This window comes from Branchiostoma lanceolatum, chromosome 17, assembly GCF_035083965.1.
Source record: "Branchiostoma lanceolatum isolate klBraLanc5 chromosome 17, klBraLanc5.hap2, whole genome shotgun sequence".
Lineage (NCBI taxonomy): Eukaryota > Metazoa > Chordata > Leptocardii > Amphioxiformes > Branchiostomatidae > Branchiostoma > Branchiostoma lanceolatum.
In genome coordinates this window covers 5,793,761-5,807,224 of record NC_089738.1, presented here as the reverse complement: position 1 = coordinate 5,807,224, position 13,464 = coordinate 5,793,761, and the positions used below count along the sequence as shown (strand labels likewise).

General features: G+C 39.6%; 1 protein-coding gene across 1 annotated transcript; it reads right to left on the bottom strand.

Annotated features, from left to right (window-relative positions):
* Positions 1-3,394: 3,394 nt before the first annotated feature.
* Positions 3,395-6,387, bottom strand: LOC136423340 (UDP-glucuronosyltransferase 1-2-like). Its single transcript, XM_066411470.1, has 4 exons — positions 6,112-6,387; positions 4,568-4,799; positions 3,857-4,025; positions 3,395-3,563 (listed from the first exon to the last, which is right to left on the bottom strand). Exons 1-4 carry the CDS (start codon positions 6,385-6,387, stop codon positions 3,395-3,397), a joined length of 846 nt encoding a protein of 281 aa, XP_066267567.1.
* Between the last annotated feature and the right edge of the window lie 7,077 nt (positions 6,388-13,464).

The following is a 13,464-nucleotide window of genomic DNA, read 5'->3' as shown; positions in this document are numbered from 1 at the left end:
TCTAAATCCGTCAGGATTACGTTCAGGGAATACCCTACTTTTATTCTTTTGTATAGCTCATATCTATATCTTTTTATCATCCATAGCTCTAAGATGAAGCGTACAAGTCTACTACAAGAGCATTGAAGATCAACCACAGCCTGACAACATGAATAGATTAAATCTTACTTTGCGTAGCTTCAAAATCCGTCTGGAATACGTTCAGGGAATACCCTACTTTTATACTTTTGTATATATCATATCTATATCTTTTTATCATCCATAGCTCTAAGATGAAGCGTACAACAGCATTGAAGATCAACCACGTGCACAGCTTGACAACATATTAAATAAATTAAATCTTACTTTACGTAGCTTCTAAATCCGTCTGGAATACGCTCAGGGAATACCCTACTTTTATCCTTTTGTATAGCTCATATCTATATCTTTTTATCATCCATAGCTCTAAGATGAAGCGTACAACAGCATTGAAGATCAACCACAGCCTGACAAGATAAATAAATTAAATCTTACTTTACGTAGCTTCTAAATCCGTCTGGAATACGTTCAGGGAATACCCTACTTTTATCCTTTTGTATAGCTTATATTTATGTCTTTTTATCATCCATAGCTCTAAGATGAAGCGTACAACAGCATTGAAGATCAACCACAGCCTGAAAACATAAATAAATTAAATCTTACTTTACGTAGCTTCTAAATCCGTCTGGAATACGTTCAAGGAATACCCATGTGTCATGTCTGCATTCTATTGTTGTTCAAGGAAATACGATTTCGGGGTGTGCCTAAACACCTCACCCGACCTCATGCGTATTTGGGTTGAAAAAATGGCGAGACCGCGGAAAACCCAACTTTGACTCGAAAAATCTCGTTTCTGAAAATATTCTGATTCCTCTGAAGCACTGTAGGAGATTGGTCAACTGGTCACGATACCGGAGACACATTTATATGCTTGATCTGACCTATTTTGACTGCACTATTGACTTTTTCCGTGACCATGTCTTGATACTCAAAACGGCGCGTATCACCCCTCTATCTTGGAAACGAGCGGAGTAACTTATAAAAACTGGTAAATACTTGGTTGCTGCTTGTTTTGCATTCATAATTGCATATTTAACGTATCCAGAACGTCAAATAATGTCCCTACCCCGTATACACTGCATTTCAGACTCGGATGAGGTCGGGTGAGGTCGGATGAGGTTTCGTGAGGTGTTTAGGCATACGTACCGCGATTTCGATAACAGTCGGTCAATTAGTTTTCAGTTTGATGTCAGTATTACCCCTTTTGCATACTCGACACGCATAGCAACAGCACTTCCAACAAGACAACAATATAGCAGCTATAACTCCAACAATCAGGGCAATAACGTCTAACAAGTAGTACTGGTAGAACGGAAGTTCGATCGCCCTCGACCTGAGATGGGGGAGGCCGCCATGTTTGATGACGTGTTCTATCCACCACACTGCCCGCTCCATGGGCGACTGTGGTTGGTCACGAAGATGCGTGGAGACCTGGTCCGCTTTCTCCTTGTACCTGAAACAAAATTCAGCAAAGTTTGAGTACATCACGTGACATCTCACGTGACAACGATGTTTACCTGGACCAACAGCTGGTTAAAGAAAACAGAATTTACTCCAGAACAATGATGTTTAACTCAAGAATAAACGCTCGTTCTCATTTAAATGTACACATTTTGTAACTTCCGTACCGTTTGAAGTTAGACGTTTTTTGACATTAAGATATGCCACATATCAGGTGCCAAACTGTCGTTGTTAAACGCAAGAAAAGTTTTAAGTCGTCATAACAACGACAGTTTGGCACCGACTTATATGTGGTAGATCTTAATGTCTAGGAACGTCTTTACTTCAAACGGTAACGGAAGTTACAAAATGTGTACATGTAAATGAGAACGAGGGAAAGAGGAGAAGAGGCAGGAATTGAGTAAGCTTTGAAGAGAGTCACTCTTCCTCTACCCTGGGAGTCCAGACACCGTATATCGGCGCGCCACCGAGCACCGCACGCGCGCCTAAGATTTCCCGGCCCACCCTCCCGCTGCCCCCGAATACCGACCCCGCACCACTCTCCGCTGTAAACCCAAGCTCTGCTAGGCGGGAAAGCTTAGGCGCGCGTGCGGTGCTCGGTGGCGCGCCGATATACGGTGTCTGGACTCCCAGGGTACTCTACCTCATACTTACCAAGGATCCGAAATAACGGTAGTAATAGCCTGATAAACCTCCTCTGGCGTCACGGTGTGGATGTCCAGTGACACCGCCATCCCTCGGGCCACCACCCGGGCGATGTTGTCATGAGCATCATTCATCAGAGGCATACCGACCAGGGGCACCCCGTGGTACATGGCCTCTGCTACTCCGTTGTATCCACAATGTGATACAAACGCCTTTGTCTTTGGATGAGCTGTTTGTTTGAAAGATTAAGTCGTAAGGAATAACGAAAAACATTGTCGAAGTAATGAATGATATACGAAATTCTTTCATGATCACCCATCTGCGTCATCTGCATCACAAAACCATATAACACATGTAACACTACGGCACGTCTTCTACTTCTTCTTTGCCGTAGATACGAGCATATGCAAGAGTTGTTGATTATTCTACACAGCGCATTTATGACATTTTAGAATTACCAAGTCTTAAATTAAGGTAATTGGTCTATCTGCATGTAAGACCTGATAGACGAATGGTTTTTGTGATCAATCATCATCACCAAACAAATAAAGTAGAGAAAAGACTTAGACATAAGTTTGTTGCTTATATTCTATTATGCCATCATTCTCCGCTGTGTGTAGTACATAGTCTCCAAGCAGGCCCAATGGATTGCAAAGACCGTATCCAACTGGAAGAAGGAGCTTGTATAGCAATCCAAGATGTATTTCCTCTGCCAGTTTGATATGGTCTTAGCAACCTATAGATCTGCTTGGAGATTATGTAGTACGTATTTACCTAGTAAGTCGTTTTGAGGCACCCACTCCATGGTTTTGGTGTTGGACCCCAGACTTGGAGGTGGCGTCCCAGCGTAGCGCCACACGACCTTTTGCGGCAGACGGGCGAAAGCAGCGGCCAGCATGTCGGCTTTCTCTGCGGGCATATCCGCTATCAGGGAGCCGAACGTTACTAGGACGACACCGTCATCTCCAGAACTCTGCACGAACTTCTCCATTTCCTATATTGTTAGGTTGAGAAAAGTCTATCAGTTAGTCCAATCACAAAAGAGATGTTAAAACTCTACGTAAGTCTCAACCCTCTGTATCAAGTTGCATCTTTATATGGCCATACATAAAAACAAGCTGTAAGTTTACATTATATGTTTGTACAGAGATTATGCTTTTCATCATTTGGATATTCCTTTCTACGTAACACCACAAATCGACTAGTTTTTCTAAAGACAGACCTCACTAAGCGGCTTGACGTCCTCAGCCATGTGACCTGCTATGCTGACCATATTTGGCATCATGGGTTTAGGGAAGTCGAACATGAGATCTGATTGGTAGAGCCATACGTCGGTTTTTGCCAAGGCAGCAGATATTGTGAAGTTGTGGCCAATCGTTCTGTTGGTTGCAAAAAATAATGTTCCTAAGTGCCATTTTAAACATAATTTCACTCCATAGAAAAGACACGGACTCTTCCAGTCATCTGGCATCATTGACTCGAAAGTATGAATGAATTTGCATTAAATACAGTTTTGCCAATGGCGTAACATCACATCCTGAAAACGTGAATTTAATGAAACTTATGAGCATTTATCAAATCTAACAGTAACCACTTGAAAACCGACTTAAAAAACAAGTAGTAAATTATATACTTGCCATGCGGCAATGTACTGCTATGCTTACAAACTAACCTGCTTGCAAGATGGTCATAACTTTTATCGAAGATCAGCTGCCCCATAGCAAATGTAAAGTAAACCAACACGTTCGTCACTCTCTGTGGAAATGTCATATGATCAGACAACCCCGATGACATTGTTGGCACGTAAGCCAGAGGATTAGGGACACCGGTGGCACGGATGTCTGAAAAATAGGATTAAAAGACATGCTATAGTAACTACAACTTAACTTTATATTCTAGTGTGATGTTATATGTTTCTGATCATGAGGTTAAACCGTTCAAAGATTGATACACAGAAGCTAAAGTGTACTGCACGAAAGATGTGTGTTACAGTAAAGAGGGTTGTTGGAATTAGCTGTCCGGTCCGATTCGCAGAAAAAGCTGTCCAGTCCGATTTCGGGGTGGAAACGGCGACCTGGCAACATCAGCGATGCTACCAGTAGAGATCGCAGTATTTGTAGAAACGACGAGTGTACTGGTAGAACCACCCAACCGATGCCAATGGGTCGACCAAGCTGGTAAAAATCTATAGCTGTTTTTTTTTTAAACTTACTCGCTCAGTGCAAGGCCGTTATGGGGGCCACTCATCTGAGCACTGAACTAATTCTTACCGCAGTAGCTGTATAGCTTAACATTTCCGTTGGAAAAGGAGGACCTAGGACTGAGTATATAAGAAGATTACGGTAGATATAAGTTGGCCTGCACTGTACAAATATGAACACACCATTGCCCCCAGGCAGAGACCTCATTGTGCAGACTAGCGGCAGGTCCAAGTACTGCGCCACGATGGGCCCGCAAGAGGTAACCTCATACGTCAGGACTACGTCATAGTGGCTGTTCTTAAGTTTCGTCAGAAGTTGCTTGTCACTCAACGTCTCTTCATTAAGGTCCAGCAGAGCAGAACCCGAGGCATTCCAAAGAGTCATGAGGTCTAACGCTCCAGATGAAGAAAATGCCTGTAACGTTTGTAAATATACATTAGAATATTGTAGGAATGTTACACAACAGCTTTGTAGATTGAAGCCCGGATGTTTGACGAAAGAGTGACGAAAGGGTACGTTTGATAATAAGGCTACAGTTTTCGGTGCCGTTTGTTTTTGGTGTGTTTTGGATCTGATAACTCGACGAGAAGCGCTGGCCGTGGATGACTCTTCGTGACAATTTCAATGTTTTTGGCAAAACAAAGGTCAAGTTCGATAATGGACGATCACCTGTGGAACTGCATCAGGACTTTCATTGTTCAAATTATCTCGTGTTCTGGATATCCTATGGAAATCTTTCATACAAGATAACTTTTGGGCTTATGAAGTTGTGGTATAGGTTTCGCCTCGATCTCTAAAAGCCTTATTTGCAACTCCAGCAGCCGCTCTGGTTTTTGAGGCTTTGAAAGAGAATAACTCAATAAGCGGTCGAGGGATCGTCATTACTTTTGATGATTGAAATGATTATATGATTAATTTGCAAATCATGATCTAATTTGCATAATTGATGAGGAAGATCTGTAAATCCAATGTGTTTCATGTTCGAACATATGACATATATGACTGAGCAAGAAAGTGACATCGATGCATAATTATAAATTATGAAAATGATGGAGAAAATACTGTGATTGAATACTGTTGGTAAATGATGAGAATAACATGCTTGCAGCACTTGGAACTCAAGTAAAGGTGAAAATCATTAGACATAGATAAGCAGATCTAGGCCTCACATGTTAAAGAAAATGCTACAATAGGCTTAGAATTGGATTCTTTCCAAATGGAAGGTAGGATAGGAATTGTGTATTTTCAGCAAGTTGTGTTATTTGAGTGATAAGGATGTTTTACTAATATGGTTTATGTAAATGAGGACTTTGATAAAAGAGAAGGTTAAGACTATTTGCAAACGTATGAGGGTGTGGAACTCTTTTGTGATTGACGTCATGTGCACCGGATTTGTCCAACATCAGCTACTTTTTTTTGTGCTTGTATATTATGCTGACTCGTTCTACTTATTCTATTTGATTCATAACCTTTTTATTGTTATTCATTCCTCCTGATCGTTCAAGATCCCATCACACATAAGCTTTGCTAAGTGACTATCATCGGTTGAAAGATCATTGTCCGATAAATCTTTTTGTTAACTTGTAATTGTAAGTGTTTAGGACAATAAACACTTTTTAATTAAGCATAAACAGGAACGAGAGTTGATACAGACTATCGTACGAAATAAGGTATCGAGTGCTCATCTATTTATTTTTTTCGCCATGTCTAAGCACAAAATACCTACCAACTTTGGAATCATAGTTTTATAGACTTCCTTCATCAACGGTGGTTTGTCAGGATCTCCGAATGTTTCGTACTGCAAGGTCGGCCATTTCCGCATGAGGTCGTTCTTCTGACTTGCATGGGCCAACACAGTGACGACGTGTCCTCGGGAAGCCAAGACTTCGGCAATCTTCGCCACGCTCATCCACGAGCTGCCGTATGTCAATGCCACGACGAGGATGTCGGCAGCTTGGACATGTTGACACAAAATGGCGGCGACGAAGAACAAGTGGAACATATTGAGCAGCAGCGGCCGTACTGGAATCTTTACTAATGGGTCAGAATCTGAAAAGATCATTAGAAAATACATTGAACGATTTTAACGAACAAACTGATCATAATCATATTAGCGAGAAACAACGTTGAAATCAGCTGAAAGTCCTTTTTCACAGGAAAGTGTACTTACGTCTTAAAAAACTTCCCCATGTTCTTTCAGGGTATTCCTTGCCGAATATGGAAGTAAACAACGTAAATTCGGAATGAAGTTTCATTTAGAAATATCTTAAGTCAAGTTTCGTCTTATTTTGTACTTCAATACTTTCTGACTGGAATAGAATAGTAACGTATATTTGCCTAAAAGTGTTTGTGCATTGTATTAACTTAGCGCTGCCAATTAATGTCCAATTTATTAAAAGCGCCATTTGTCGCATACAGAACCAAATTTTTAACCCGTGTGAAGAAATATCAGCACTTCTAAAAATAATTTTTATATGTAATTTGTTTGGTCTGTGAGAGATTATGATATTAATATTCTCTGCAACATGGGTACACAAAATTTCTTCCGTTTGTAAATGCATCATGTTGCGTTGTTTTCTTAGTCACAGGAAAATAACAACAGAAATCACCGCCCATCCCCTCAAACCCAGGTCCCTGAAAAACAGTGTACTCATTAAAACCATTCCCACGAAGCTTCCGCACGATACTTCAGAATACATCAGTTGATCGTCACGAGATCTAACATGGTTTACGTTTTTTCAAAAACGCCAGGACAAATCTTGGTAAAAATTGAGAAAATAAGTTCATCCCAAGATATTAAGGAATAAGGAATGCATGCAGTTTGTAACAATCACAGAATATTTAGGTTTGTACGCTGTAGAGCAATCTTCTTGCATACAACAGTTCTGAAACAATATGCCCTCCCGGGAACGGTATAGCAACATTTGAAGTGACCGATTCTGTTCCATTATTTCTCAATTTCAGCTAACTACCTTCTCCAAAATTGGTCACAGTACAGAGTATATACAAAGTATGTCATAGTCTATCTTCAGAACATTTAAAAAGATGCATTTTAACCAATCAGAAAATTAAATTAATTGGCGAGACAACAACACTTAACAGAGCACGGCGATGTTAGGTAAGCAAAACAAAGAAAGGACATCAGTAGAAACTCCAGCAACGATATAAAATATGGACGTCGCCTTGTCAAGTTCTTACCTGATAGTTTATCGGGCATGTCTTCTGCCTCGGATCACGGAGGTAAAATGAGGTCGTGTGTTCTGCGCATCAAGACTTATTCTAGCTGTGTATGTGGGTGGAGGCCACGCACTAGTAATCCGCGCATGCGCAGTAGACCAAATTTTAGCTCATGGAAATAGGTTTGGTACCCTTGGCAAATTATATAAAGGTAGCTGTATAGGGGATTTTTTTAGGATATGTTGATATTTTGGAGCTGGATTTTACAGGTAAGGGTTTCTACCTTTTTATTAAGTTGAAAAATCAGACTTTCATCCATCTTTGTTGTGTCTGTAGGCCTGCAAAGTTTGCTGGTTTTGTGTGATTATCAGGTGGAAAGGGGGTCAAAGGTCAATTTTTGTAAACAAGCCGGATTCCTAGGGGTTGTGCCGATTAGAAAATTGAAATTATGCTCTAGATTGAAACTTTAGAGGCCTGACAGCCCTGCCAATGCATGTTTTTCATGGACTAAAACTCGGGTAGGTGACTTTTGACAGCCTGTTTCTTACACGATTACCATGTAGTAAGATAGGAAGCTTGATCACGATCCTGTGGCCTAGCTGTGTGTGTGGGTGGACACCTCTCATCAGGAGTGACCCATTTCGTCACAGGGGTGGTTAACGTTAACCGTTACTGTGGTGTCTTAGAGTGCACTTGTGCATTATAAAATATCCATTCTAAGTTTAAACTGCCTTTAATTTCGGCGTTCATTCGACTATACTAAACAATAAATGAAGACAAATGCAAGGATTTTTTCTTGATAATGCGAGTGTCTTAAAAACTACTTGCTCATCTATTCACTGACGTCATCATGATTTATCATCGAAATGGCTGATACGCATTTACAAGCAGATTCAGATTACCGATGTGTACCTCATAACAACCAAAGACAGTGTTAGAAAAACAGATCCGTAGTAACTTTTGAAAGTTACCATGTGGTTGGTGTAGGTAGCTGCCAGAGAGGTCTGACAGTCAAGAAACGTTACGATATTCCACCCAAACGTCTGCTTGAAGATTAAACATAATCATATATACTATTGTCAAAAAAGATTGTTAACAAAACTGCAATATTATATCATCATGGTTCATCAGCTCTGTAGGTACCGGCGACACACTAGTAATCCGCGCAGGCGCAGAAGGCCAACTTTAAATAGGTTTGGTACCCTTGGTAAAAGTAGCTGTAAAGGGGCTTTTTTCAGGATATGTTGATATTTTGGAGCTGGATTTTTCAGGTAAGGGCTTCTATCTTCTTATTAAGTTGAAAAATTAGACTTTCATCCATGTCTGTGTTGTCTGTAGGCCTGCAAAGGTTGCTGTTTTTGTGTGATTATCAGGTGGAGAAGGGGGTCAAAGGTCAATTTTTGTAAACAAGGCCGGATTCGTAGGGGTTGTGCCGACTAGAAAGTAGAAATTATGCTCTAGATTGAAACTCTAGATTCCTGACAGCCCTGCCAATGCATGTTTTTCATGGACTAAAACTCAGGTAGGTGACTTTTGACAGCCTGTTTCTGACATGATTACCATGTATTAAAATAGGAAGCTTGATTACGATCCTGTGGCCTACCGAGGCGGGCCGTGAAGTTGGTAGTCGGCGCAAGCATTGATGGGTACTTTATTTCCTCCACTTAGGTGTCTTGACATATATTCAGTTTGATTAAATGATTTTTTAAAACGGGTGATTTTCCCTTTGATTGATATTTGCAATGAATCTCCGGCTTTCAAACCCAAAGGGTCAGCTGGTTTTCTTTTTGGTGTTGGCGTTACTTTTCTTGCACATGCCACAGAACAACACTTCCAACAAGACAACAATACAGCAGATACAACTCCAACAATCAGGCCAATAACGTCTAACATGTAGTACAGGTAGAACGGAAGTTCGATCGCCCTCGATCTGAAATGGGGGAGGCCGCCATGTTGATGACGTATTCTATCCACCACACTGCCCGCTCCATGAGCGACTGTGGTTGGTCACGAAGATGCGTGGAGATCTGGTAAGGCCACACCAACTTAATCTTATGGATGACATCCGCGCGCGCATTGATTTTCGCCTTTTGTCCAAAAAAAAAAAAAAATCACCTCCTCCAAGGCTACATAGAACTCCGGAACTTGCCGACTTAGATTGCTGCAAAAGGCTAGCATTGTGCCGGCTTATCGGAAAACTGGGGGCGTATGTGGATTGGTATGCCATCGATGTTGGCTAGGGGGATTTTGCGTTTGCACAGTTGTACGAGAGGATCGCGGCGGCCAGCGAGTATCATCCAGACAATTTCAAACACGACCTATCCAGAGTGGCTCTCACACGTTTCTTTTGCAACAATGAGAGACATGGGAGAGGTATTGAGGGATTGGCAGAGGGATTTGTGAGCGTAAACCATGGAATGCTTAATATGGAGTTCAATGCCATGTATGTTGAAACTGCCCTTATTGGTGTATATGAGTATTCTCATCACAGTCATATATCATCCACAGTCCTTGGAGCCAAATACCTTCTAATAGTCTGCTATGATGAACAAGACAACCTACATGTACCTCCTACAAATAAACTGTGTTCTGTGGTTCAATTCGCAATACCAGCTTTGTACTAGTAGCCCTGTGGTTTAGCAGCATTTTTTTTTTTTGCAGGATTTTTCTTTTTTTCGCTCGCGCGCATTAGTTTTGGGGTCTCCAGAGGATGTCATCCATAAAATCAAGTTGGTGTGGCCTAAGTACAAATTACATGCACATTTGAAGGCATTGTCAACCCCAGAGGATAGTGTTCTGGTACTTCTATATGTTATTCTTTTCTGAATGCAAAAACGAGACTGCATTTGCAACTTAGCCTTGAACCATAGCAAATGAAGACCTCATTTGCAAAATTAATGCAAAATGCTATAACTCAAGATGGGCTTGATGGATGGTCATGATTTTTGGTATGTAGGTAGCTTACGTGAAGCTTTGTACGATTAGACGGCAATTATGCAAATCAGATTCTAATTTGCATAATTAATAAGGCAATTTTAAAATCTTGTTGTAATCCATGATATGACTATTCAAATGTGATATTTGTAACTGAGAAAGAGAGGAATGTTGATAGATTGAGAATATGTAAATATGGACCTAATTTGCATAATTAATGAGATACAACTTTTACACCATGCTGGTAAATGACGGCAATTTTATACTTGTGGCATTAGGAAGTTATGTGAATGTCAACATCTTTGAATCAAACTATGCTAATAATGACCTCTTTTGCATAATTGATGATAAATGTTAGCATAACCTTCTTTGTTAAGCTCATACTTTGGACAACTTCTGTTATTTGGGTGGAGGAGACTAGGATGATTTATTATTTATGAGGAAGACTCCTAATACGTCAGTCTTAAAGGTTAAATCATTTGGCGAAAGTATGAGGTCGTGGAACTCTAGTTATGTATGTAATGAGCTATTCCTCATATTCAATATCTATGCAACAGGATGATAAATATAAACTCGGTACAAACAGGTTGGAAACTCAGATTATTTCTCTGTTGTTTCTTTTTAACTGTATAGAAGTATCTATCTTTGGAACGTCTGTTGATGAAAATTCACAATGATACCAATTCTTTCATGCTGACTATACAAATGAGCTAAACTTTAAGATAACAAAACTATGTAAAAGAACGTTGGCGATCAAACATAACTACTTCAAGTACTAGTTAGCTAATTGTGCCTATGTGATATCTCTACCAATATATTCAACATAATCACAATGAGTAATGTATAATAAGTAATAACAAGAGTTCCACGACCTCATATCTCCATGAACAATTCTATCCCTGCAAATGACTTACACATTTGCATAATCTATGCTTGGTCATAAACACCTTTATCTAACTTACACATGTTGCAATATTAACAGTCCTATAATTTTCCAATTAGATGAATTATGGTGTTTTTGCATTGATTATGCAAATTAGGAATTCATTTGCATAATTGGTATCTGTTGATGCTCCACTTTCCATAAACTACATATGTTACATGTATTTGAGTCTGATAATGAAAAACACTGCAAATATAGATTTTCCTCATTAGCTATGCAAATTAAGTCACAATTAGCATAACTTGCACTACATTATGTATATCTCTGTCTAAGCTACCTGCATACTAAATATCATATTGACAGTCCTATAAGTTTCCAATTAGATGAATTATGGTGTTTTGCATTAATTATGCAAATTAGGAATTTATTTGCATAATTGTTGTCTCTTGATGTTCCACCTTTCATAAACTACATACGTTGCATGTATTTGAGTCTGATAATGGAAAACACTGCAAATATAGATTTTCCTCATTAGCTATGCAAATTAAGTCCCAATTAGCATAATTTGCACTTCATTGTTTATATCTTTATCTAAGCTACCTGCATACTAAATATCATGGAAATCCGTTGTTCCTTTGTTCAGTTATTCTCCTTAGAAGATTTTCACAAAAACGCCCCTGCAGCTCCAGAGGAAGCTGCTAGGGGGCCCAAACCCACACCACTTCTTTATTACATCACAAGCTATCTGCCACCCAAAAAATCAAGACAATAGCATGTCCAGGTCAAATATACAAAAACGGAAGTTCTGCTGCAGTACCGAGGTCACATACCAGGGGGCCCAAAATCGACCTTGACTTTCGGCTTTACAACACCCACCCACATTCCAAATATCATCGTAATCCATCAAGAGGTTCTTGAGTTATGCTGACTACAAAAGTGCGGAAACACAAAACACATACACACACACAAGCACACCCAAAACATCTACAAGAGTTCCACGACCTCATATCTCTATGAACAATTCTATTTATGCAAATGACTTGCACTTTTGCATAATATATGCTTGGTCATAAACACCTTTATCTAACTTACTTGTTGCAATATTGACAGTCCTATAGTTTGCCGATTAGATAAATTATGGTGCTTTGCATTAATTATGCAAATTAATAATTTATTTGCATAATTGGTATCTGTTGATGCTCAATTTTCCATAAACTACATATGTTACATGTCTGATAATGGAAAACACTGCAAATATAGATTTTCCTCATTAGCTATGCAAATTCAGTCCCAATTAGCATAACTTGCCTTTCATAGTGTATATCTCTATCTAAGATACCTGCATACTAAATATCATGAAAATCCGTTGTTCCTTTGTTCAATTATTCGCCTTAGAAGATTTTCACAAAAACGCACCTCCAGTTCTAGAGGAAGCTGCTAGGGGGCCCAAACCTACACCACTTCTTTATTACATCACAAGCTATCTGCCACCTAAAAATCAAGACCACAACACTTCCAGGTCAAAAGATACAAAAATCTAAGTTTTCTTGCAGTACCATGGTCACGTACCAGGGGGCCCAAAATCGACCTTGAATTTCGGCTTTACAACACCCGCCTACATACCAAATATCATTGTAATCCATCAAGAGGCTATTGAGTTATGCTGACTGGAGTGGTGCGGAAACACACACACACACACACACACACACACACACACACACATATACACATACAGACAGACACACCCAAACAATATCTCCATTTTTCATGGACATAACAAACTATATCTCCATTTTTCATGGAGATAATTAAGCCAGTTAGTCATTTTGCTAAATGTGTATTCATCTTAATTCAGCAATTTATTTTCTACAACTTGTATACTTTTATCCTTTTGTATAGCTTATATCTATATCTTTTTATCATTCATAGCTCTAAGATGAAGCGTACAACAGCATTGAAGATCAACCACGTGCACAGCCTGACAACATATTAAATGAATTAAATCTTACTTTACGTAGCTTCTAAATCTGTCAGGATTACGTTCAGGGAATACTCTACTTTTATCCTTTTGTATAGCTCATATCT

Excerpts from the sequence above, each read along its gene's own strand:
- LOC136423340 (XM_066411470.1), bottom strand. The coding sequence starts at position 6,387 with ATGTTCCACTTGTTCTTCGTCGCCGCCATTTTGTGTCAACATGTCCAA. Across the intron at positions 4,800-6,111 it reads AAACTATGATTCCAAAGTTG|GCATTTTCTTCATCTGGAGC; the intron begins GTAGGTATTTTG and ends CAAACGTTACAG. Across the intron at positions 3,564-3,856 it reads TATGACCATCTTGCAAGCAG|AACGATTGGCCACAACTTCA; the intron begins GTTAGTTTGTAA and ends TGCAACCAACAG.